At 44.1% G+C, this 26,207-nt stretch overlaps 1 protein-coding gene across 1 annotated transcript in view; it reads right to left on the bottom strand.

Moving 5' to 3' along the window:
* LOC122926361 (phospholipase A2 inhibitor gamma subunit B-like) overlaps nt 1-26,207 on the bottom strand; it is a 107,978-nt gene that overhangs the window by 41,122 nt on the left and 40,649 nt on the right. The window contains exon 3 of the mRNA XM_044277735.1: nt 8,408-8,554. Coding sequence (XP_044133670.1) covers nt 8,408-8,554 — 147 coding nt within the window. The remainder of the gene's footprint in view (nt 1-8,407; nt 8,555-26,207) is intronic.

The following is a 26,207-nucleotide window of genomic DNA, read 5'->3' as shown; positions in this document are numbered from 1 at the left end:
AAACGTCTCACGACCTTTTGCACGTCTGTTCACGCAAGCGGCTCCCAATAAAAGGGATTTTTTTACCGGATATGCTGCCTCCATCTTCTTTTATGATACGCTACAGAGGGTAGTACCCATGGAAGTTTAATTCCATCTGTTCAGCCTGGGTGGGCAGAAGAGGAGGATGAGAAGATTGAGAATGATACTCCTGATGGCGAAAGCGAAGTTTTGCCTGTTTGTACTCTGGCACACATGGCTGACTTCATGTTAGGCTGCCTTTCCCGCGACCCGAGCGCTATACGCATTTTAGACATCACGGATTACTGGATGTTCACCCTTCTCGACCCCCGCTAAAAAGAGAACTTATCTCTCATTCCTCAGGTGGAGAGGACGAGCAAAACGGTGCAATACCAGATGGCCCTTGCAGAAGAATTGCTCCAAAAGTTTCCATCTGACAACGCTGGCGGCAGAGTCCGTACTTCCTTGGGCAACCGAGGAGGGGAGACAAGGGGAACACACAGCAGTTCCAACAGAGGCAGGGCAATACTCTCCACAGCCTGGAACAGTTGAAGACACCTCGCCAGCACCCTCACCTTGATGTGCGGCCTAGTGTCACCAGGAGGGAAACATTTTGGAAGATGGTGAAGGAGTACATAGTAGACTGTGTCATCGTCCTCAGTGATCCCTCAGTGCCTTACAACTACTGGGTGTCCAAGCTGGACACATGGCACAAACTGACGCTCTACGCCTTAGAGGTGCTGGCTCTCCTGCCACCAGCTTTTTGTCTGAGCGGGTATTTAGTGTTGCTGGGGCCTTATAACAGATAAGAGTATCGGCCTGTCAACTGAAAATGCTGACAGGTTGACTCTTATAAAAATTAACAAGGCCTGGATTGCTCCAGACTTCTCGTCTCCACCAGAGGAAAGCGGATGAACAAAGGTACTTTAAATGTGTTGTTTAATGTACTCAATACACTGTATTCTCATGCACCCCTTCCACCACAAAAAAGGGTATATGGCTGAATCTTACTTTTCTCATCCTCCTCCTCCTCTTCCATCATATCAACATGCTTATTTGTCACATATAATGCCCTTGCATATATGCCCTCGCAAATAATTTTTTACAGGGTCAGCTCATCTGCAGGCCCTCGCATATAATGTTTTACAGGGACAGCTCACCTTCAGGCCCTCGCATATAATTTTTTACAGGGTCAGCTCACCTGCATGCCTTTGCATATAATGTTTTACAGGATCAGCTCACCTGCAGGCCCTCACATATAATTTTTTACAGGGTTAGCTCACCTGCAGGCCATCGCATATGTTTTACAGGGTCAGCTCAACTGCAGGCCCTCACATGTAATGTTTTACAGGGTCAGCTCATCTGTAGGCCCTCGCATATAATGTTTTACAGGGTCAGCTCACCTTCTGATTACGACAGCGAAGTCTTGCCTGTTGGTACTCTGGCACACATGGCTGACTTTATGTTAGGCTGCCTTTCCCACGACCCTCACGTTGTACACATTTTAGACAACATGGATTACTGGTTGTTCACCCTTCTTGACCCCCGCTACAAAGAGAACTTATCATCTCTCATTCCTCTGGTGGAGAGGACAAGCAAAACGGTGCTATCCCAGAAGGTCCTTTTTGAAAAATTGCTCCAAAGATGATAGGGCAGACATCCAAATGGATCAATGCAGTCATGTGGACGTGCAATTCCCTAGAAGTTATCTAGTCAATAAAGCGGCAGCAAGCCCTCACCTACAAGTCCAGTCTCCGTAGCCAAGAGTCTGGTCAACTCAATCCTCACCATGATGGCACACTGGGTGAATGTTGTGGAGGCCAGGAGCAAGTTGGCTGCTGGCACCAGACTTGGCCTCCAATAGACTCTCGTTAACGGAAATTGTACTCATTCCAATAACAGGGCCTCTTAAGAGTGCTGTATTGTTATTTATCTTCACTACCTCCCTGAGTCGGGAGTAGGTAATTGTTGTGCGCCTGCTGCCTTCCTTCAACGCTTGTGGTTTAATAACTTGTCCCATCCTCTCTGGGTGGTTCACAATTAGGAAAAGGATACAACAGCCAATCAGATTTCAGCCATTGACCTCCCTTGGATGTGGTAGCCCTTTCTCAGGCTCCTTCTCTGGCATCGAACCCAGATTCTCCGTTCTCTGTGATCACCATAGTAGGCGCAGAAAAGAACATCGAAAGTTGATAGGGCAGACATCCAAATGGATCGTTGCCGTCACAGGGACGTGCAATCGCCCAGAGGTTATCTAGAGTCACCAATGCGGCAGCAGGCCCTCACCCCTAATGTTTTAGATGGTCAGATCAGCAAGTCCTTGCTCCAAATGTTTTTAAGGGTCACCAGCAGGCCATCAATCATACATTTTCAAGGGTGTGTATGATGCCCTTCTTTAATGTGTAACAAAGGGTGTTTTGGAGTGCCAGTTCCTCGTAATTTTTGGCCGCACTTGCACTTAATATACAAGTAAATATACAGGAAAGAATGTTTCTTAACATTTTTTCCTCTGAAATTGATTTTTATTTTTTTTGTTTTGTGCGCATTATTGTCAATCTGTAAAAGTGGCGTACTACTCGGACAACATGGTTCCCAGCAGCGATCTGTGAGTCCAAGATGCATCCAGACATCCTCCCGATGCTGTTCCCGAACCATTTTGGTAGTGTTTCCATCAATTTCTGACCTTTTTCTATGAACCAGGCAACTTCCCCTCTTCAGAGCAGGGGGTGCCTGGTTTAATGCTTGGGTTCTCCCATTGACTTCCATTATACTCAGGTGCTTGGTAGAGAACCCGAGCATCCCGAGCACTTTGATGCTCGATCAACACTAATCCTGATGCTGCCGCCACCTCCAGACTCTGTAATTTTGCCACTCTGTGGCCTCCTTATGCTGCCGCCACCTCCAGACTCTGTAATTGTGCCACTCTGTGGCCTCCTGATGCTTCCGCCACCTCCTGACTCTGTCATTGGGCCACTCTGTGATCTCCTCTTGCTGCTTCCACCTCACGATTAAGTCATTGGGCCACTCTGCAGACTTCCCATGCTGTTCCCACCCTCCCCACTTCATGACTGGGCCACTATTTAGACGTTTTGGCTTTTCATACATCATCATTTATTTGATCCTTCTTCTGATCGGTCAGAAGGAAGGAAAAATGAGATGCACAACTGATCATGTCTGTATAGCAGCTGTAAGACCTGTATCGTCCCATCAGAATTGGCTTATGATTTGGTAGCCAAAAGGAGGAGTGGATATAAAACACAGAAGACACACAAATATTCCATTCACGTGTCATCTCTGTTTTAGATCCACTCCTGTTTTTTTTTTTTGCATTTGCAATACTGATGGATTACTGACCAAATGCTGACCGAGTAAAGGCAGATGCTCCACAGACAGGATTGTTTTTTTCGGGGTTATTGTTCTGACAGAAATGCAAAATAATCAACACAAACTTACTGCTGACACCCTCTCCACTCTGTCAGGGGGCTCTACTTGTATAAGAGTTTAATAGAACAGATTCTGTAGACATCTATGTGGAATCAGCTGACAAGGGTGTAAAAGGAGTGCACTTCTTCTTGGTGCCAACATTGACCTGTAAGGCTGAGTTTATACTTTATTTATTTGGTCAGTTTTGGCCCCGTGACTGCCCAAATAAGTTAAGTGTGCAGTGATTCTAAGAACTACACCTGTCATCTGTATGTCATATGGACTTACAGTATTATTTCACTACCACAGCAGACCCCCTATGTGTGTTCCTGCAAGGCAGTGTTCTACACCACTATAAAGACTCTGTGCAGCCAGGAAATAGCAGTTTTTTTTAACGTAATTTGCTGCAAATTTATTCGGATCGAATCAAATTTTTCCCCCCAAAATTTGGAAAACTGGCAAATAGATTTTTTGAAAAATTTGCTCATCCTTAGTGGTGGGTATACCACCACGGAAAATGTCAATGTCTCAATAACTTGTCATGTTTCCTTGAGCATCAATTACAGCTTGACAACAATGTCTCATGCTGTTCACAAGTTGACTTATTGTCTGCTGAGGCATGGCATCCCACTCTTCTTGAAGAGCAGCCCTCAGGTCATTGAGGTTCTGAGGTACAGAGTTACAAGCCTCTAAACGGCGACTCAGCTGATCTCATAGGTTTTCAATGGAATTCAGGTCTTGAGTAAGTGCAGGCCACTACATTTAAGGTAAGACAGTCTCCAGCAGCTGTTCCCTAATGATGCAACCTCGATGAGCTGGCGCATTGTCATCCATGAAGATGAAATTAGACCTGTGTTGTTCATGCAGAGGTATAATGACTGGATTAATGATGTCATTCAAGTAGTATGGGCTTTTCACTGTACCATTCAGAAAGTGTAGGGCAGCTCTGTATTGACTAGACATACCTTGAAAAAAAAAATTGGATTAAAATGGAAAATCTGCCAAAAAAGTGAAATTTGATCTCCATTTTCCTTTAATTCTTGTGGAACGCCTAAAGGGTTAACAAAGTTTGAAAATTTGGTTTTAAATAACTTGAGGGGTGTAGTTTCTACAATGGGGTCATTTATGGAGGTATCCACTATGTAGGCCCCACAAAGTGACTTCAAGGTGGGCAAAGGGGCACATATTCCAAAGTGCACCTTTCGGATTTCGCAGGCCATTTTTTACACATTTTGACTGCAAGGTACTTCTCACGCATTTGGGCCCCTAGAATGCCAGGGCAGTATAACTACGCCACAAGTGACCCCATTTTGGAAAGAACACACCCCAAGGTATTCCGTGAGGGGCATGGCGAGTTACTAGAATTTTTTATTTTTTGTCACAAGTTAGCGGAAAATTATGATTTTTTATGACAGAGGGGTGATCACCCATATAGACTCCCTGATCACCCCCTGTCATTGATCACCCCCCTGTAAGGCTCCATTCAGACGTCCGCATGTGTTTTGCGGATCCGATCCATGGATCCGTAAAAATCATACGAACGTCTGAATGGAGCCTTACCAGGGGGGTGATCAATGACGGGGGTGATCAGGGAATCTATATGGGTGATCACCCCCCTGTCATTGATCACCCCCCTGTCATTGATCACTCCCCCTGTAAGGCTCCATTCAGACATTTTTTTGGCCCAAGTTAGCGGAAATATATATATTTTTTTGTTTGTTTCTTCTTACAAAGTCTCATATTCCACTAACTTGTGACAAAAAATAAAAACTTCCATGAACTCACTATGCCCATCACAAAATACTTTGGGGTGTCTTCTTTCCAAAATAGGGTCACTTGTGGGGTAGTTATACTGCCCTGGCATTCTAGGGGCCCAAATGCGTGAGAAGTACTTTGCAATCAAAATGTGTAAAAAATGGCCTGCGAAATCCGAAAGGTGCACTTTGGAATATGTGCCCCTTTGACCACCTTGGCTGCAAAAAAGTGTCACACATCTGGTATCGCCGTACTCAGGAGAAGTTGGGGAATGTGTTTTGGGGTGTCATTTTACATATACCCATGCTGGGTGAGAGAAATATCTCGGCAAAAGACAACTTTAGTATAAATACCCCACATGTGACCCCATTTTGGAAAGAAGACACCCCAAGGTATTCAATGAGGGGCATGGCGAGTTCATAGAATTATTATTTTTTTGCATAAGTTAGCGGAAATAGATTTTTTTTTTTTCTCACAAAGTCTCACTTTCCGCTAACTTGGGACAAAAATTTCAATCTTTCATGGACTCAATATGCCCCTCACGGAATACCTTGGGGTGTCTTCTTTCCGAAATGGGGTCACATGTGGGGTATTTATACTGCCCTGGCTTTTTAGGGGCCCTAAAGCGTGAGAAGAAGTCTGGAATATAAATGTCAAAAAAAATTTACGCATTTGGATTCCGTGAGGGGTATGGTGAGTTCATGTGAGATTTTTTTTTTTTGACACAAGTTAGTGGAATATGAGACTTTGTAAGAAAAAACAAACAAAAAAATAATAATATTTCCGCTAACTTGGGCCAAAAAAATGTCTGAATGGAGCCTTACAGGGGGGTGATCAATGACAGGGGGGTGATCACCCATATAGACTCCCTGATCACCCCCCTGTCATTGATCACCCCCCTGTAATGCTCCATTCAGACGTCCGTATGATTTTTACGGATCCACGGATACATGGATCAGATCCGCAAAACACATACGGACATCTGAATGGAGCCTTACAGGTGGGTGATCAATGACAAGGGGGTGATCACCCATATAGACTTCCTGATCACCCCCCTGTCATTGATCACCCCCCTGTAAGGCTCCATTCAGACGTCCGTATGATTTTTACGGATCCACAGATACATGGATCGGATCCGCAAAACACATACGGACCTCATATACACTCCCTGATCACCCCCTGTCATTGATCACCCCCCTGTAAGGCTCCATTCAGACGTCCGTATGTGTTTTGCGGATCTGATCCATGGATCCGTGGATCCGTAAAAATCATACGGACGTCTGAATGGAGCCTTACAGGGGGGTGATCAATGACAGGGGGGTGATCAATGACAGGGGGTGATCAGGGAGTGTATATGGGTGATCACCCCTCTGTCATTGATCACCCCCCTGTAAGGCTCCATTCAGACGTCCGCATGTGTTTTGCGGATCCGATCCATGTATCCATGGATCCGTAAAAATCATACGGACGTCTGAATGGAGCCTTACAGGGGGGTGATCAATGACAGGGGGGTGATCAATGACAGGGGGTGATCAGGGAGTGTATATGGGTGATCACCCCTCTGTCATTGATCACCCCCCTGTAAGGCTCCATTCAGACGTCCGCATGTGTTTTGCGGATCCGATCCATGGATCCATGGATCCGTAAAAATCATACAGACGTCTGAATGGAGCCTTACAGGGGGGTGATCAATGACAGGGGGGTGATCAGGGAGTCTATATGCGTGATCACCCCCTTGTCATTGATCACCCCCCTGTAAGGCTCCATTCAGACGTCCACATGTGTTTTGCGGATCCATGTATCCGTGGATCCGTAAAAATCATACGGACGTCTGAATGGAGCCTTACAGGGGGGTGATCAATGACAGGGGGGTGATCAGGGAGTCTGTATGGGGTGATCAGGGGTGATCAGTGGTTCATAAAGGGTTAATAAGTGACAGGGGGGGGTGTAGTGTAATGGTGTTTGGTGCTACTTTACTGAGCTGCCCGAGTCCTCTGGTGGTCGATCCAAACAAAAGGGACCACCAGAGGACCAGGTAGCAGGTATATTAGACGCTGTTATCAAAACAGCGTCTAATATACCTGTTAGGGGTTAAAAAAATCACATCTCCAGCCTGCCAGCGAGCAATCGCCGCTGGCAGGCTGGAGATCCACTCGCTTACCTTCCATTCCTGTGAGCGCGCGCGCCTGTGTGCGCACGTTCACAGGAAATCTCGGCTCTCGCGGGAGGACGCGTATATGCATCCACCCAGAAGAGCAGGGCCGCCGGCAGGACGCAATCCTGCATACGGCGGTCCTGTAGTGGTTAAAAGCAGAGGAATTAAAATTTTGAAAATGGCAAATTTTTCCAAATTTTGGGATTTTTTCATAAATAAAAGTGAAATATATTAAAGTACAATGTGTCACGAGAAAACAATCTCTGAATGACTTGGATAAGTAAAGGCGTTCCAAAGTGATTACCACATAAAGTGAGATATGTCAGATTTGCTAAATTTGGCCTGGTCAGGAAGGGGGCAATGGCGCAGTTGGGAAGTGGTTAATACAGCAGGACCGTGGAGTGTTGACTGCAGCTCTTCCTGTGCAGGCTCTATACTCACAGCTTCCTGGTCTTTGTCTGCTAGCGCCACACATTGTGCTGTGTCCTGCGCACAGCGTGAAGACTGTAGCGTGCTCTGTGACCTCACACTGTGCATCGTTTGGTCACGGCGCAGCAGTATATACACACACAGATTATTAAAGGGTACTAGCAAAATTGCAAGTGTTTTTTTTTCTATAATATAAAGACAGAGGCACTATTCTATATCACTTCCCTTCTACAAACACACTGCACACTGATATTGACAACTTACTTAGGGAATAATTCAGTGTTTGAAGTGAAAATTCTATGTAATATGTATGCATTTAATAAGACTGGTTTAAAAAGGAAATGCCTGTATCATAAAACACACTGTGCAATTCAAAAATGTGCCCCTCAGCCACCAATATAATGAATAAATTTCTGCATACTGTGTAATTTGCTTTGGATAACACTGGGGTGCTGTGCTGGTAATAAGCCTATGTAGAAACATGAAGTTTAAAAAAAAAAGTTCTCTCTCTGCTTTCACTTGTATATTTGTGTTACTGGTGTAAAATGTTTTTGCTATAATGCAATGCAATATAATATAATGCAATTTAATAACAGGGGACAAGACTAAAAATAAATTGAAAAAAGACAGAAATAGATGACTTACATGCAGGAGGATTAGAAGTGCATTCGTCTGTTATGCAACGTGAAGTGATCATCCTGACTTTTTCTTGCTGCGTGCTCGTGCTGCCCAAGGGGTTACATTCAGAAAAAGATACACCTGGCCCGACCAAAACTGCAGCATTGTCTCCACCTACAAATAAACATAAAAAAATTTTTGTCACCATATTATGAAAAGAATTCTAAACCACTTCCAGACCAGGCCATTTACCCCCTGCTTACCGCCCCACCACCTTCCTGACCAAGCCTAATTTTGCAGATCCGACATGTGTCACTTTATGTGATAATAACTTTGGAATGCTTTTACTTATCCAAGCCATTCAGAGACAGTTTTTTTAGTGACACATTGTACTTCATGTTAATGGTACATTTAAGTGAATATGTTTTACCTTTATTTGTAAAGAAATACATAAAAAAAACTAAATTTACAGAAAATTTTGAAAAATTCACTATTTTCTAAATCTGAATCTCTCTGCTTTTAAGACAGATAGTGATACCTCATGAAATTGTTATTAATTAACATTCACCCTATGTCTACTTCATGTTGGCATCATTTTTTAAATGTCATTTTATTTTTACAATGTTAGATGGCTTGGAATTTTAGATGCAATTTAACCCCTTAATGACTCAGCCCTATTTCACCTTAAAGACTTGGCCATTTTTTGCAAATCTGACCAGTGTCACTTTAAGTGCTGATAACTTTAAAACGCTTTGACTTACCCAGGCCGTTCTGAGATTGTTTTTTCATCACATATTGTACTTCATGACACTGCTAAAATTGGGTCAAAAAAGTAAATTTTTTTGCATAAAAAATACCATATTTACCAAACATTTTGAAACATTAGCAAATTTCAAAGTTTTGGTTTCTCTACTTCTGTAATACATAGTAATACCCCAAAAAATTGTGATGACTTTACATTCCCCATATGTCTACTTCATGTTTGTAGCATTTTGGGAATGATATTTTATTTTTTGGGGATGTTACAAGGCTTAGAAGTTTAGAAGCAAATCTTGAAATTTTTCTGAAATCTTCAAAATCCCACTTTTTATGGACCAGTTCAGGTTTGAAGTCATATTGTGAGGCTTAGATAATAGAAACCTCACCCCTCAAGGTATTCAAAACAGTTTTTTCAAACTTTATTAACCCTTTCCACAAGAGTTAATGGCAGATTGAGAAACAATTTTGAAATTTCTATTTTCTGGAAAATGTTCCAATATAATCATTTTTTTCCAGGAATAAAACAAGGGTTAACTGCCAAACAAAACTCAAAATGGGTTGCCCTGATTCTGTAGTTTGCAGAAACACCCCATATGTGTTCGTAAACTACTGTTTGGCCGAACAGGCAGATTTTGCAGGACTGGTTTTGTTTATACCATGTCCCATTTGAAGCCCCCTGTTGCACCCCTAGAATAGAATTTTCAAAAAAGTGACTCCATCTAAGAAAGTACACTCCTCAAGGTATTCAAAACTGGGTTTACAAACTTTGTTAACCCTTTAGGTGTTCCACAAGAGATAATGGCAGATGGAGAAACAATTTAGAAATTTCAATTTTTTGGAAAATGTTCTATTTTAACCCTTACTTTCTTACTGGAAAAAATGGGTTGCCCTGATTCTGTAGTTTGCAGAAACACCCCATATGTGGTCGTAAACTACTATTTGGCTAAACGGCAGGACATAGAAGAAGAGGAACGTCAAAGCCCCCTGATGCACCCCTAGAGTAGAAACTCCATAAAAGTGACCCCATCTAGGAAACTATGGGATAAGGTGGTTGTTGTTTTGGGACTATTTTAGGGGTAAATATGATTTTTGGTTGCTCTATATTACTCTTTTTTGAGGCAATGTAACAAAAAATTTAAATTCTAAAATTGTTTCTACATTCGCAATTTAGTTTTGTGGAACACCTAAAGGGTTAACATAGTTTGTAAAGTAACTTTTGAATACCTTGAGGGGTGTCGTTTCTTAGATGGGGTCACTTTTTTGGAGTTTCTAGTCTAGGCTACATCAGGGGGGGCTTCTAATGGGACATGGTGTCAAAAAAAAAAAACAGTCCATCAAAATCTGCCTTCCAGAAACCGTATGGAGTTCCCTTCGTTCTATGCCCTGCCGTGCGGCTATATAGCCATTTACGACCACATATGGGGTGTTTCTGAAAACTACAGAATCGGTGCAAAAAATATTTTGTTTTGTTTAGCTGTTAACCATTGCTTTATTACCGGAAAAAAGGATTCAAATGGAAATTTTGCCCAAAAATGGGTGTTTTGGCACCGCTTTTATTTTATATTTTTAACACCGTTTGTCCGAGGCGTTTTACGCACGGGACGATGCCCAATATTTATGGCTCTCAGACTTTGGAGACACTAAGCAGGCATCCTAAAACTGCGGCCCTCCAGATGTTGTAAAACTACAATTGCCACCATGCACTGCTGAAGGCTGTAGGTTGTCTGGGCATGCTGGGAGTTAGTTTTACAACATCTGGAGGGCCGCAGTTTGAGGATGCCTGCACTAAAACTAATATTTTTTTGGGGGAAATTTTTTTTTTCCATGTGTCCAAAGTCTGAGAGCCATAGTTTTTTATGTTCTCTATTGGACTGTTGGGGATTATAATAATGCAGTACTCCATGGAAGTGCGATACTCCCTGAACCAATCGATAATGCAGAGGCCCGGATGATCGGGGCACGTGTCGCACTGAGTGGTGGTGTCCTTCCGTATACCCCCCCTGCGACACACTCTGCACTTTTTTGGGGTTCGTCCTTTTTTCCAGTATGGGGGACCACACCTGGAAAGTGTTGGCCAGGGACGATCCGGGCGCCTCCAGTTCCCGAGGTACTCCGGCCTGCTCTTTCCCGGTCCGAAAAGATCAGGTCTTTGAGGACTGCCTCATAGAATTGGAGGAATGTCCCTGTGCTGCCAGCGCTTCGGGATAGTACAACAGAGTTGTACATGGCAACCTGTACGAAGTAGACCGCAACTTTTTTGTACCATGCCCGGGTTTTGCGCATGGCGTTATATGGCTTGAGGACTTGATCAGAGAGATCAACTCCTACCATATACCGATTGTAGTCGACGATACAATCGGGCTTGAGGACCGTTGCCGCGGTACCTCGCTGGGGTGGTGCTGTTACCGTGGATTGTAACAGCATAAGGACATCCCTCTTGTCGTTATACCTGACCAGCAACAGGTTTCCACTGGTAAGGGCACGGGTCTCACCCCTGGGGATAGGTACCTGGAGGGGGTAGGCAGGGAGGCCGCGTTGATTTTTCCGCACAGTCCCACAAGCGAACGTGGATCTGGCGGCAAGGGACCTGAACAAGGGGATACTGGTATAAAAGTTATCCACATACAAGTGGTAACCGTTATCCAGCAGTGGGTACATAAGGTCCCACACGAGTTTCCTGCTAACACCCAGAGTGGGGGGACATTCTGGGGGTTGAATACGCGAATCTCGGCCCTCGTACACACAAAATTTGTAAGTGTACCCTGAGGTACTCTCACAAATTTTGTATAGCTTCACGCCATACCTCGCCCGCTTTGTGGGAATATATTGGCGGAAACTGAGTCTCCCCTCGAACGCAACGAGAGACTCATCAACCGCGACTTCCCTTCCAGGTACGTAGGCCTCCATGAATTTGGCCCCAAAGTGATCGATGACCGGCCGTATCTTATACAGACGGTTTTAGGCAGGATCACCTCGGGGGGGGACATGCTGCATTATCGGAATAGTGCAGACATTTACGGATGGCCTCAAACCGGGGACGTGTCATGACCATACTGTACAGTGGGGTTTGGTATAGGACGTCCCCACTCCAGTATTGCCTGACACTGGGTTTTTGGACTTTACCCATATGCAGCACGAGGCCCCAAAATGTTCTCATCTCGGCTGCACTGACTGGCGTCCAGCCACCGGGTCTAGCCAAAAATGAGCCTGGGTTTTGAGCGACGAACTGTTGGGCGTACAGATTCGTATGCTCCACCATGAGATTCACCAGTGGGTTACTGAAAAAAAACTAAAATAGTCAATTTCAGTAAACCCCACTGTGGGAATCTGGATTCCAGGATTGCCAGCAAAATCCGGAATCTCAGGCTCATAGTCCACTGGGGGACACCAGCTAAGTTCATCGGCAGGGGGCTCCGGTGGACTTATTTGGTGGGCCGAGAAACCAGTACGAACCCCAGGGCGGCTCGTACTAGGGTGGGCCACAGGATCCCTAGCATGTGGGGCCCCTGGCCCTGCCTGGCGGCGTTTCCGCCGCCTTGGTGGCTCATCGTCATCCGATGATGAGGAGGATTCGGATGACAAAAGTAATGTGGGGTCATCCTCATCCTCACTGGTCTGGGGTCTGAGAGATGGAACAAAGAAAGATTTAGATAAAAGTTTTTTTTTTTTCCTAACTAACTTTTCCCTTCTTTCCCTGCCTAACGGTGCCTCTCCCTCACTGACCCTAACCTACCTGGATGGCGATGGGTGCAGGAGGGTGATGGATGCCAATTTTAGGGGGATGCAGGAGCTGGTGCTGGACGATGCTGCACGGTGAGGGTGCTGGACAGGAAGAGGAGGGGAGAGAGGAGCGCAGGAAGTTTGAATCTCGCGCCTCTCTCCCTTGCACCAATCAGCACCCTGGACAGCGGTGTTCAGCACTAGGGCCAGCACCGCCTCTCCAAATCTTCGTACTGCCATTGGTGGTGTGTAATCACGCCACGGATCGCAGTCTTGGACCGGAAACGCAGAAAACCGCAGGTCTGAATTGACCTGCGGTTTTCTGCGATCGCCGATACGGGGGGGGGGGGTCAAATGACCCCCCCCTCCGTTGTTCCGGGATGCCGGTTGAATGATTTCAGCCGGCATCCCATTCCGATTAACCCCCGCGGCACCGGAATCCTGATTTAAAGTTAGGACGTACCAGTACGCCCTGAGTCCTTAAGGACTCGGGAAATAGGGCGTACCAGTATGCCCTGCGTCCTTAAGGGGTTAAAAAAAAATTGGGAAATTTCCAAAACCCCCTTTTTAATACTTTAGTGACCAGCCTGTTTTAGGACTTACTGACCAAACGCTATAACTTTTTTATTTTTCCATCTATATAGCATTATGAGGACTTGCATTTTGCGGGACAAGTTGTAGTTTTTAATGGTGCCATTTTGGGGTACACAACTTTCTGATTAACTTTTATTAACTCTTTCTGGGAGGGAGATGGGAAAAACAGCAATACTGCAACTGCCTTTTTCCGCTATAATATTTACGGCAATCATTTTTCAGAATAAATAACATAATATCTTTATTCTATGGGTCAGTAGGATTGCAGTGATACCAAATACATATATATTTTTTTTTTTACATGTTACTATTTTTTTGCAATAAAACCCCATTTTTTAAAAGAAAAAATGTTTTTGCAATGTCGCTTCCCAAGACTCCTAACTTTTTTATTTTTATTTCTATGGAGATGTGTGAGGGCTTGATTTTTGTGGGACGACTTGAATTTTTGGTTGGTATAATTTTGGAGTAAATGGCGCTTTTGGATCGCTTGTCATTACGTTTTTTCGGTGGCAACTAACAATACATTTGCAATTCTGTCTTTATAAAAAAAAATTTTTTACGGCATTCACCATAGGGGATTATTTACATTATATTTATGTAAGAACAAAGAGAAAATGGAGCTCAAGACGCCAGAAATAGAAATAATTATAAATATTTATTTATGTCGTAAAAAAATTCATCAAGATTACATATAACAGAATGCAATGATACAGGGACAAGAAGAGAACAGGGAAAAAAATGGCTAACAGCGCCACCCTGGATGGAAGGCTCTGGTCATAAATGTAAAAAAGGCACAATCAGCGGACTAGGTACATAATATGTTAGTACATAATAATGGCATAATAGCACCGCAGATGTCAATAATTACAGTAGTGAGGGTGAGTCTACAGGTATAGATAGGAAAGATGGGTCAGAATAGAAAAACCCATATCCCAAAGGGCAGAAAGCATCCAGTTTCTAAGTCAATGCCTAATGGCACAATAGAAGTCCATGTGAGACAAACCGGAATGCACATAATAAGGAGGGACTCACCACAATAACGAACCAAGAGAGAACCAGCCAGGATGGCGCCACCCCAACGCGCGTTTCGGCGTACCTTCGTCAGGGGGTAGCGCCATACTGAGGATCAGACATTTTAAAATCATAGTGGACCAATCACACCCCAGCATTTGCTCGTCCCCAGGTGCGCTGTCTCAGGCGCGCAATCACTCCGGGAAAACCACATCCGGACACCCCGAGCCCGGCGTCAAATCAGTAACACGCCCCCCACGTGACAAGGCACATGATTGGGCGTGAATGACGTATAGACGCACAGGCCCGGGGCGCCGGAGGCGGCCCCAGATGACGCGCGCACGCATCACACTAGGGGAGGAGCTGCAGACACCCGTCTGCTGCGATGAAGGCCCAAACCTGAGAGCGCTCCTGCGCACAAGAACAAAGGACAGAAGGAGACCAAAGGGAGGGGAAGAAAAACAGAGAGCGAGAATGCCAAGTGTTATAGGTGGGCAACCAATGTGATGCATACTTGCATGAGTATAAATAACTCAAATACATGCGGTAGTGTGCCCAATACAATAAACGGCATCCGTTGATATACACATATATAGAAGATTATAATATACTTAGCAAATGCAAGTATCCACTAAGACAGTATATAAAGTGCAAGTGCATGTATGTGCATATTATACATAAATTGGCCTATACATGTCAAAACATTGTTGCCCATATCAATAAAATCCTATATATATAGTGTACACCCACAATTTAGTAAGTCTTGAATATACGGACAATGATGTCACAATAAAACATGAACATGTATAAAGACATATATATAATTCTGAAAATAGACCACATAATAAATTCATAATATAGGAAAAAAGGGAAAAAGTGAGACCTAATGAATGTGATAGAGGTGATGAACATTACGCATGAAGAGGATCATACCCTGATCCATGTAAGGGTGGAAACTGGTGAACAAAGGAAATTAATTAAGAGGTTTGCAAGAGAGCCTATATGTTGTTTATGTAAAGTGCAAAGTGCAATGTAGCAAAGATGGTAAAGGTGTAGAGAACACCGAGTGAAGAACAGCCTGGAAAGGCATATGTCCGAAAGGTGTGGCAGGACATGAGTGCAGGAAAGTGGGGTGAGAAAGGGAAAATAAATAGAAGGGAAGTCTTGATGCGTCAGGATGTTGGTATAGCTTCAATTGTAGATATTTATAGCTTCAACCATATATTAAGAATGTTCCCAGCCCAATACAGAGGACCAATGGAAGACCCAAACAATCGAGCGTCAAACTACTAGGAGGGTATAATGTAGATGGCTAGTGCACGTATAACTATGTATTCTTTATGGATCCAAGATGTATTGCAGATATTCCAAATTCATTGGGACTGGACTGGCCAAAGAAGAAATCAAAGACTGGAACAGACATCGACATCAGCAGAAGCGGTGTCCTAAAGAAGACTCAAAAAATGCTGGGAAGAAGGGAACACATAAAAGATGAATTAATGACATATATTCATAAAAATAACATGCTAACTGTTAAAAGAAAATGGAATCCACAGTTGTGGACCCAGCGACTACAGAAAAGCGGAGAACCCCAGATTTTCATTAAGTCCCCTGGGGCGTAACGTCCCCAGGGTCCAGATCCAGCGGCTCTCCCGTTGGGCCAGCCGTTTGGATGTATTACCCGCGCGCAGGTCTACTTGGATGCAATCAATGCCTCTCACTTTGAGGAGCCTAGGATTGCAGGAATGATGTAGTTTAAAGTGTCTTGCTATTGGTTTAGAGATCTCGGTCTCCTCCATTTCCTGTGCCTTCAGAATGTCCCTCACGTGTTCCCTCACGCGGACCCGCAGTTCCCGCGTGGTCAGCCCCACATAGATCATGGGACATGGGCACCGGGCATAGTATACCACCTGAGTGCTGGAACACGTGAGGGAATGCTTAATTCTGAAGGTACTCGTACCAGAAGAGTTCGCAAACTCCAAGGCCCGTTCCATGTTTGGGCACGCAGCGCATCTTCCGCAAGATCTGAACCCAATCTTGGGGCCACCCTGTCCGGCAAAAAGTTGGGAGGGGATTGGCTGTAAATAGCCCCTCACCAAATTATCCCGCAGGGTATTAGCCCTGCGTGCCGTGACAAGTGGTCGTGGCGGTAAAATTTTATCCAAAATTGGGTCTGTGCGTAGAATGGGCCAATGTGTGGCCAAACAGGACCTCATATCATCCCAATAAGAGTGGTAGGTGCTGACAAATCGTATATTCCCATCCGGTATTCTTTCTTTTTTAGTCAGTAGCAATTGGGGCTGGCTTAGTTTTTTTGCCCGTCGGTAGGCCTTTTTGATGGATCGATGGCTATATCCTCTCCTGAGAAAACGATCCTTGAGGTCTCTCGCCTGTCTCTCAAATGTTTCATCATCAGAGCATATCCTGCGAATACGCAGGAACTGGCCTACCGGGATCGCCGAGATAGTGCTTTTGGGGTGAAGAGAGGTGGCATGGAGATATGTATTTGCGGCCGTCTCCTTTCGGAAAACATCCGTCCTGAGTTGACCACCACAACCCCTAAACACTGATACATCAAGGAAATCCACCCTTTCTCTATGATGTATATATGTTAACCTGATGTTTTTGGAATTGGTGTTCAGGAGTTTGAAGAAATCCTCAAGTTGTACCTCGGTTCCCTGCCAGATCAGGAAGACGTCGTCTATGTACCGCGCCCATAAAATGGCGCGGTCCATAGCGACGTGTCTATCTGACAGGAACAGGTCCCTTTCCCACAGCCCCAGGAACAGGTTGGCATACGCGGGCGCGCATGCTGCCCCCATAGCTGTCCCCTGGAGCTGCAGGAAGAAGGACCCGTTGAACGAGAAAAAATTCCTAGTGAGTACAAACCTGAGGAGTTGAAGTAGGAACGATGTAAAATCTCTCGGTAGGCTGCTGGTAGAGAGAAAAAACTCCACTGCCAGCAGACCATCTGTGTGTTGAATACTCGTATAGAGAGACTCTACATCGCATGTGACCATTATATGGTCCTCATCTAAGGTGATCCCCTGTATCCTCTGTAGGAAGTCGGAGGTATCTCTGATGTAGGATGGTAAAGTTTCTACGATTGGTTTGAGATGGTAATCCAACAGTCTACAAATATTCTCCACCATACTATTACAGCCAGATATAATGGGCCTACCTGGGGGTACTGAGGCGTTCTTGTGTACCTTCGGTAAAAGGTACAGAGTTGGGATGGATGGATCCTGGATGATAAGAGTTTCGTACATTTGTTTTGAAATGATGTTCTTCTCAAGGCCTTTATCCAAAATTCTCATTAACTCACTTCTATAGGAGATAGAGGGATTAAAAGTAAGTTTTTTGTAACATGTTGAATTATTAAGTTGGCGGTACACCTCCGTCAAGTACATGTTACGTGGCCAGACTACCACGTTCCCTCCCTTGTCAGCTGGTTTGAAAATTACATCATCAACACTCTTAAGTTTATTGAGGCTCCGGCGTTGATCCCTGTCAAGATTGTCATGTCGTATTGACGTCGGGATTGAGGCAAAGTCCCTACTGACCATCTTGACAAAGAGATCAATCGCCGGGCACAGTGACAAGGGAGGGAACTTCACAGACTTCTTCCTGATTGTAGATGGAATGACACCAGCAGCATTCTCGGTGGGTCCGATTTGTTCCAATAGTAGGTCCTCCAACACACGGAGAGCCTGTTGTTCTTCTTCAGTATCCAGACCCCCAATGGAATCTGACCTCGCATGCCACCGCTTCATCATCAGGGACCTCCCAAAGAGGTGCAGATCCTTGATGGCAGTAAACTGATCAAAGCTACAACTGGGTACATAAGAGAGACCTTTCTCCAAAAGAGAGATGTCTATCTTAGAGAATGTATGTTCAGATAGATTCATTACCTTAAGTTCGTTCACAGGTCCCTTGGGCTGTATAGTCGGCTCGGGTTGTCTTCTCCTCCCCGAACCATTCCCACGTTGCATCCTTCTCCCATAGCGTGTCTGACGGGCCGGGTGGATGTTTTGAGGTTGAGACTCTCCGGCTGAAGACATGGAGGACACTGAGGCCGATCTGCTGCGGGATCTAGTCCCTTCACGTTGTTGTCCCTTATTCTTCCACTTATACACCCGGTTTAATTGTGCATCATTGGTGTCCCGGGAAAATTTCTGGATCTTTCCCTCTTGAATCTCCTTTTCCCAGACTGGGTATTTAGTATCTAGTTGGTCCTGAAAACTCTTCAGACTGGCAGCACTGCAATCTTTGGACAGACGTGACTGTAGTAAGTCAATTTCGCTGTCCATTTGTTCCAGGCTTTTTTTGTTATGGCCAATTAAAAGCTCAATAAAACCAAATGAGCTCTGGTTGCAAATTTCCTCCCACTTTGAGACAAAAATGTCATCCTCTATGGGATAGGAGGGAAAGACTTGTATTCTTAGACCTCGGGGAATGAGGCCCCTCTGGAGGTACTTTTCCAGAAAGGCCTTATTCCACCAGGTGCGCGCTCTCTTGTATAATAACGATTGTAGGGTGTTCTGGGTCTCCCTGATCAGGCCGTCGCTGGGCCCACCCACTGCTCCTTCGTCCCTGAACACAGCATCCAATTGAGATAGCCAGGAGAGTTCTCTGGCTTTATAATCCATAGTGGTGAAGTGGGGTCACTTACTCCGGATGTGGTTTTCCCGGAGTGATTGCGCGCCTGAGACAGCGCACCTGGGGACGAGCAAATGCTGGGGTGTGATTGGTCCACTATGATTTTAAAATGTCTGATCCTCAGTATGGCGCTACCCCCTGACGAAGGTACGCCGAAACGCGCGTTGGGGTGGCGCCATCCTGGCTGGTTCTCTCTTGGTTCGTTATTGTGGTGAGTCCCTCCTTATTATGTGCATTCCGGTTTGTCTCACATGGACTTCTATTGTGCCATTAGGCATTGACTTAGAAACTGGATGCTTTCTGCCCTTTGGGATATGGGTTTTTCTATTCTGACCCATCTTTCCTATCTATACCTGTAGACTCACCCTCACTACTGTAATTATTGACATCTGCGGTGCTATTATGCCATTATTATGTACTAACATATTATGTACCTAGTCCGCTGATTGTGCCTTTTTTACATTTATGACCAGAGCCTTCCATCCAGGGTGGCGCTGTTAGCCATTTTTTTCCCTGTTCTCTTCTTGTCCCTGTATCATTGCATTCTGTTATATGTAATCTTGATGAATTTTTTTACGACATAAATAAATATTTATAATTATTTCTATTTCTGGCGTCTTGAGCTCCATTTTCTCTTTGTTCTCATTTATGCTCGGGAGCTTTAGCCGAGTTACTCTCATTAGGGGTGTCACTTTGGGTATATTGGGGGAGCACTGGCCCCCCTGGACCTTCTGTCCCCATTTTTGGACGCCCCCAGGGTCACCCCCCATCTTTTCTGTCATTATATTTATGTAGTCTGGATCGTTTCGGACACGGCAATACCAAACATATGTGGAAGATTTATTTTTTGCTATTTTTTTCATTGAAAATCTTTCAATGGAAAAAAATTATAATATCATTTTTTAATTGAATAAATGAGGTTTTCTTTACCTTTTTAACCACTTAATAGTCCCACAAGGGGACTATAACAGATAGCTTTTTGATTGCTGATATACCTATAGTGCATTGCATTTTAATGGCAATGCTATTCTAACAGAAAGGCGCAGCCTATTGGAAATTACTGTATGCTGGTCTGGGGCCTACGTAAGACCCCATGCAGCCTTCACACACATCGGCACCCTGCAATCGCATTTGCGGTGTGTCCCGATGGGAGACAGAGGGAGTCCGCTCCCTCTGTCACCACTTTACATGTGGTGGGCGCCATTGCCCGTGGCATGTAGAGTGTTAAATAGAGATGAGGGAATTTATAAAAAATTTAATTCGACCGGTTCGCCGAATTTTCAGAAAAAAATCGCTTTGAGCGACAAATTGCGATTAAAAACTGCTATTTCCGGGTTGCATAGAGCCTTTATAGGGGTGTAGAACACTGTGCCTTGCAGTAACACGCATAGCGAGTCTGCTGTGGTAGTGAAATAATACTGTGAGTCAGTATTACATGCAGATTACAGGCGTCGCTCTTACAATCACTGCACACTTCACTTATTAGAACAGTCACGGGGCCAAAACTGACCAAATTACTCAAGTATTAACTGAGCCTTACAGGTCGATGTTAGCATCAAGAAGAAGCGCACTCTTTTCACACTGTTGTCAGCTGATTCCACATAGATGTCTACAGAACCTGTTCTATTAAACTCTTATACAAGTAGAGCCCCCGACAGAGTGGAGAGGGGTCAGCAGTAAGTCTTCGTTGACGTCACTGATTATTTTGACCTTCCTCTGATCCGTCAGAACAATAACCCACAAAAAACTGATTCTGTCTGTAGAGCATCCGCTTCACTCGGTCAGCATTTGCTAAGTAATCCATGAGTATTGGTAATACAAAAAAAAAACAGGAGTGGATCTTAAACAGAGATGACACGTGAACTGAATATTTGCATGTCTTCTGTGTTTTGTACCCACTCCTGCTTTTGGCTACCAAATCATAAGCCAATTCTGAAGCGACAATACAGCCTTACAGCTGTTACACAGACAGGATCCGTTGTGCGTCTCAGTTTTCCTTCCTTCTGACTGATCAGAAGAAAGGTCAAATAGTGGTGATTTCAAGAAGACCAAACAAGGAGAATAGCAACCCTGTCATAAAGTGGGGAGGGTGGTCCTCTATGGCCCCCGCTGCACTAAACACCCGCTCTGATGCCACACTACTGGCCGGGCAGGACAGCTTTTCCAGGGCAAACTCTGCCAGTTGCGGCCACAAATCCAGTTTTGCTGCCCAGTAGTCCAGCGGATCTTCAATGTGGGGTGGCAGGGTGTGTCAAAGTATGCCACCACCTGCTGGTTCAGGTCCTGCTCCAGGTCTACCAGCTGGTGAGTAGTTTCTTCACTATGTGGGTGAAGAAAGCTGCTCATCAGCGACTCTAGACTCAGGCTGCTGCTGCTGCTGTCACTTGCGACGAAGTCGAAGATCCAGTCAACCAATCAAGAACCGCTGGGTTGCTGGTCAAGACACGACTGCTAGCTAACATGTGGACCTGAGGCCTTGGGAAGAAACCCCTGCTGCCACGCCCCCTTACTCTGCTGCGACCTGTGCTTCTTCTCTTTTTCTCTAGAAATATGACAATAAACGCTTTTAGCGCAACTAACACCAAATGTGAACCGCGTCTATTTTTCTCGTATTGTAGTGAAATACGACAAGAAACGCTTTTAGTGCAAATAACAGCAAGTATGAATTTAGTCTATTTTTCTCTTTTTCTGTAGAAATATGGCAATAAACGATTTTAGTGCAAACAACAACAAAAGTGACCTGCGTAAATATTTATCGTATTATATTGAAATAGGCCACTAAATTATATCAGCGCAGTTAACAGCAAAAGTGACCTGCGTATATATTTATCTTTTTCCACAGATAAAAGCCACTAAAGGCTTTTTAACATAGCACTTGCACCCCAATAACTAATTGCTGGAATCCCCAAGTAATGTTTCCCTGCACATGTAAATCACTTTTTTCACAATGAGGATTTTCCTGTGACTCTCCCTAGCATCTGCACACGTCTCTCCCTGCCTGAGAAATGATTTCTCTCAATATCCTTTCCCTGCGCTAGTAAATCGCTTCTTTCCTTTTTTTTTAACAATTAGTTTTTCTTTCACTCTCCCTAGCGCCTGCATACACGTCTGTCCCTGAACAAAGTATGATAGCGAATAGCAGACTCTAAGATGGCCGCCGTATTTATAGGGCTGTGACATCACCGGGCTGGCTGGCTGCCGATTGGCTGCATGCATGGCATTATGGGTCATCCTGCCTTCCCAGAGTTCCTTGCCCCATGTACTCACACGTGTATGCGAAAAGAGAGAGAGTGTGAGGGTTACACAGATCCTGTGGAAGGGTGTCCAAGAGACCCAAAGTAACTCGAGGCGCCAGAGGATAGAAGACGGAGATTATGGGGGTCGGGGGTGTGAAGGGGCATGCTATGCAGGGTCTACCTTGCAGGAAGGGAGAACGCCAATCCACTGGGTATGATGGCAGGTGAAACAAACAGTGGAGATGTTGGAATACAGTACAATAATATCATAAAACTAATAAAAACAATGTATATAGGGTTAAAAAATCACTGTATAAAGGGTTAAAAATCACCACTGGTGGTGGGAAATATATATTTTTGCATATATATGAACAATTAGATTCTACTCACTTCACGGGGGGGGGGGGAGGAGGAGGGGAGGGCTTACTCGGATAAGCATAATAGACAGGTAAACTAATACCCCCCCAGCCAGGATCGCCTCAAGATGGTGAAAGATGAAGGCAGCCACAGACAGGAAGCTTCTGTTCAACTTTCTTTTATTCTATTGTATAAAATCCGGCTCAACGTGTTTCGGGACAAGGTGTCCCTTCATTAGGAGCAGTTTGCATGTGGTGTGGAAAGTGGGGGCTATATATGGCCTGGGTGACAGGCTAAATCAGGGAAAAAAGTGCCAAAATTAGAGGGGAGTGGTCAAAATAGGCGCCAAGATAGGTGGGCGTATTCGGCCGCTCAGATCGCGTCACCTTTGGTGACGTCAGGGGTCCGAGTCGGTGATTGCGATGGGGCTCTTCTCTGCACAATGCGTGTCAGACCAGAACGCATTTGGAACCTACTGCGCATGTCCGGAAGTGGTGGTTAGGAGCAATGAGTTCCAAGTTGGAACGCACTCACCGGAAGTGACGCCGCGGCTGTCAGAGTCAGCCATGAGGACGCTTGTTCTGGGAATTCAGGGTGGGAGGGCATTAAAACTGTCATTTGGGGGTGGATATGAGGACTGGCATGGGTGTTCGGATCGTGGCGATGACCCTTTTGGTAAAAAGTTTTTTTTTTTAAGACTGTGGATGGATAAATAAGATTAAATTAAGATAATGAGTGTAATCGCAAATCTGATGGTGGTAGAGACAGGGAGATATAATCATGATGGTGATATTGATAATAAAAATAAGAAAATATATAAATAAATATGTAAAAATAAATGAATAGAAATAAAAATAACATTAAAATAACAAATAAAGATAAACATAATATATAAATAATAAAAAATGGAAGGTATATATGGGGTCTATATATACTGAGGGATTATGATGGATTATGATGGAAAGATTACAAAATAAGATAATGAATACATAATTACTACATGATGATAAAATGCTGAGTATTAGGACAAAGTGTTGTGGAGTGTGTATGGGTGCACGTACGTCAGGGCATGTCACTCCGATTCTGAACAGATCTGTGTGTGATAGTGAAAGGGAGGGGAGGGGGACTGCATGTATCAGACCAGAATGCATTTGGAACCTACTGCGCATGTCCAGAAGTGGTGGCTGGGAACGAAGCGTTGTTCCAAGTTGGCTGTCAGAGTCAGCCAGGAGGATGCTTGTGCTGAGAATTCAGGTTGGGAGGGCATTAAACCTGTCATTTGGGGGGTGGATATGAGGACTGGCATGGGTGTTCAGATCGTGGCGATGACCCTTTTCGTAAAAAGTGTTTTTTCAAAACTGTTGATGGCTAAATAAGATTAAATTAAGATAATGAGTGTAATCGCAAATCCGATGGTGGTAGAGAGAGGGAGATATAATCATGATGGTGATATTGGTAATAAAAATAAGAAAATATATAAATAAATATGTAAAAATAAATTAATAGAAATGAAAATAAAATTAAAATTACAAATAAAGATAAACATATAAATATATAAATAATAAAAAATGGAAAGTATATACGGGGTCTATATATAGTTAGGGATTATGATAGAAAGATTACAAAAAAAGATGATGAATACATAATTACTACATGATGATGAAATGCTGAGTATTAGGACAAAGTGTTGTGGAGTGTGTATGGGTGCACGTACGTCAGGGTAGGTCACTCCGATTCTGAACAGATCTGTGTGTGATAGTGAAAGGGAGGGGAGGGGGACTGCATGTATTTAATAATTAGTATGTTCTAACATTTTGTTTAAGCCAAAGGGGTGAGGGTGTTCAGGTGATAGATCCAAAACATCTCTCTCTGGCAGAGCTGTCGGAAAGATGATGTGACCTGTTTGAGTGCGGTTACCCTAAGGCCAGTGGGGTTGCCTTCATGTGCTAGAGAGAAGTGTTGTGATATGCTGTGTGTTTGAATCTTCCTAGTGATGTTGGATCAGTGTTTGTTCATGCGTTCTCAGAGGGTTTGTGGAGTGCGGCCAACATAGTAATGGGTGCAAGGGCATTGGAGCAGGTAAATGATGTTTCTGCTACCGCAATTCATTGATTGCTTACCTATAGGATGTGGAAAGTCTATTTTTTCTTTGAATGTGTACATCATCTGGCAACATTTACATTTACAGGCACCGCATTTGAATGAACCAATTGGTTCTGTCAGTGTTTTGTGACATAAGAGGATTATGTATCTTCGGACAAGATGGGGCCAACACATTTTTGAGGGTTTTTGCCCTGCGGAAAGTGAGTTTGGGTTGTTTGGGTATTGTTTTATCTAGTATCGGGTCTTTCAGTAATACGGGCCAATGTTTTGTGAGACCTTGTCTGATGAGTTTGTGATTCTGGTTGTATCGGGTGATGAAGCCTGGTCTGAACGGTGTCTCTTTTGCACCTTGGGTCGTGATTTTTGGTTGTAAGCTCTCTTTTTGGTCAATTTGTGAGATCCTATTTCTTCAATCTTTTATAAGTTGGGAGGGATAACCTTTATCTGTGAATCTTTTGCTGAGGGTATCTAATTGTTGGTGCATGGTAATGTAATTTGTGCAGTTACACCTAATTCTCTCCATCTGACTGAACGGTATGTTTTGTTTTCCATTTGTGATAGTGTCTGCTTTTGAAGTCTTAGAAGCTGTTGGCATCTACTTTTTTGAAATGTGTACTGGTGGATATGATATTATTGCTGCTATTAAGCTGGAGGTTGAGGAAAGTGGCTTCTGTGGGATGAGACTCAAAGGTGAAGTGTAGGTTCCATTTGTTTTGGTTAAGTGTCTCAATGTATGTACAGAGGTCTATGTTGTCTCCCTGCCATATTAAGATTATGTCGTCGATGTATCTTTTGTAAAATACAACATTGGGGTGATTCCCTAGGTTGGTACGTGGACCAACACCCGTGACACTCAACCAAGGATGAAAAACGATCACTACAATAGTAACTATAACATTATCCATGACGTCAAAGACTACATACACAACAAAATAGACAGTTTTTTTCTTAAGATTTACCAAGCCCTTAATCTCATTCCCAGAGGACTAAGACTTCTATGTGGAATGGCTAGAGATCAGTGACGAATGCTCACACTCATTTATCAAAACACTTATAACCAAACACACACAAGCACATCCCTTATCAACAACATTTGGAACCTTCTCTCTAATCACACCACCGCCCACACCACCTATCCACCTCTTAGTAACCAAAGGGAACACCTCAGAATATACAAATACAACAAGGTGAGATCCAAATGCACCAAACTACTCAGAGACATAAAGGACTATAAGACAAACTCCATTAGAACTTGGGAAAGAAAATCCCACAACCAAGCCCATGCAATTACATCCATCCATTCCGATCGCATCCCAAATAAGACCCCCATCACGTCTACCATCCTAACCACAAAGAACACAGCCCCCCTCCCCCCTTCAAATCACACA

Source organism: Bufo gargarizans, chromosome 2 (genome assembly GCF_014858855.1).
Source record: "Bufo gargarizans isolate SCDJY-AF-19 chromosome 2, ASM1485885v1, whole genome shotgun sequence".
Classification (NCBI taxonomy): domain Eukaryota; kingdom Metazoa; phylum Chordata; class Amphibia; order Anura; family Bufonidae; genus Bufo; species Bufo gargarizans.
The sequence above is the reverse complement of the archived record's forward strand: the minus strand, read 5'-3'. Positions and strand labels throughout refer to the sequence as shown.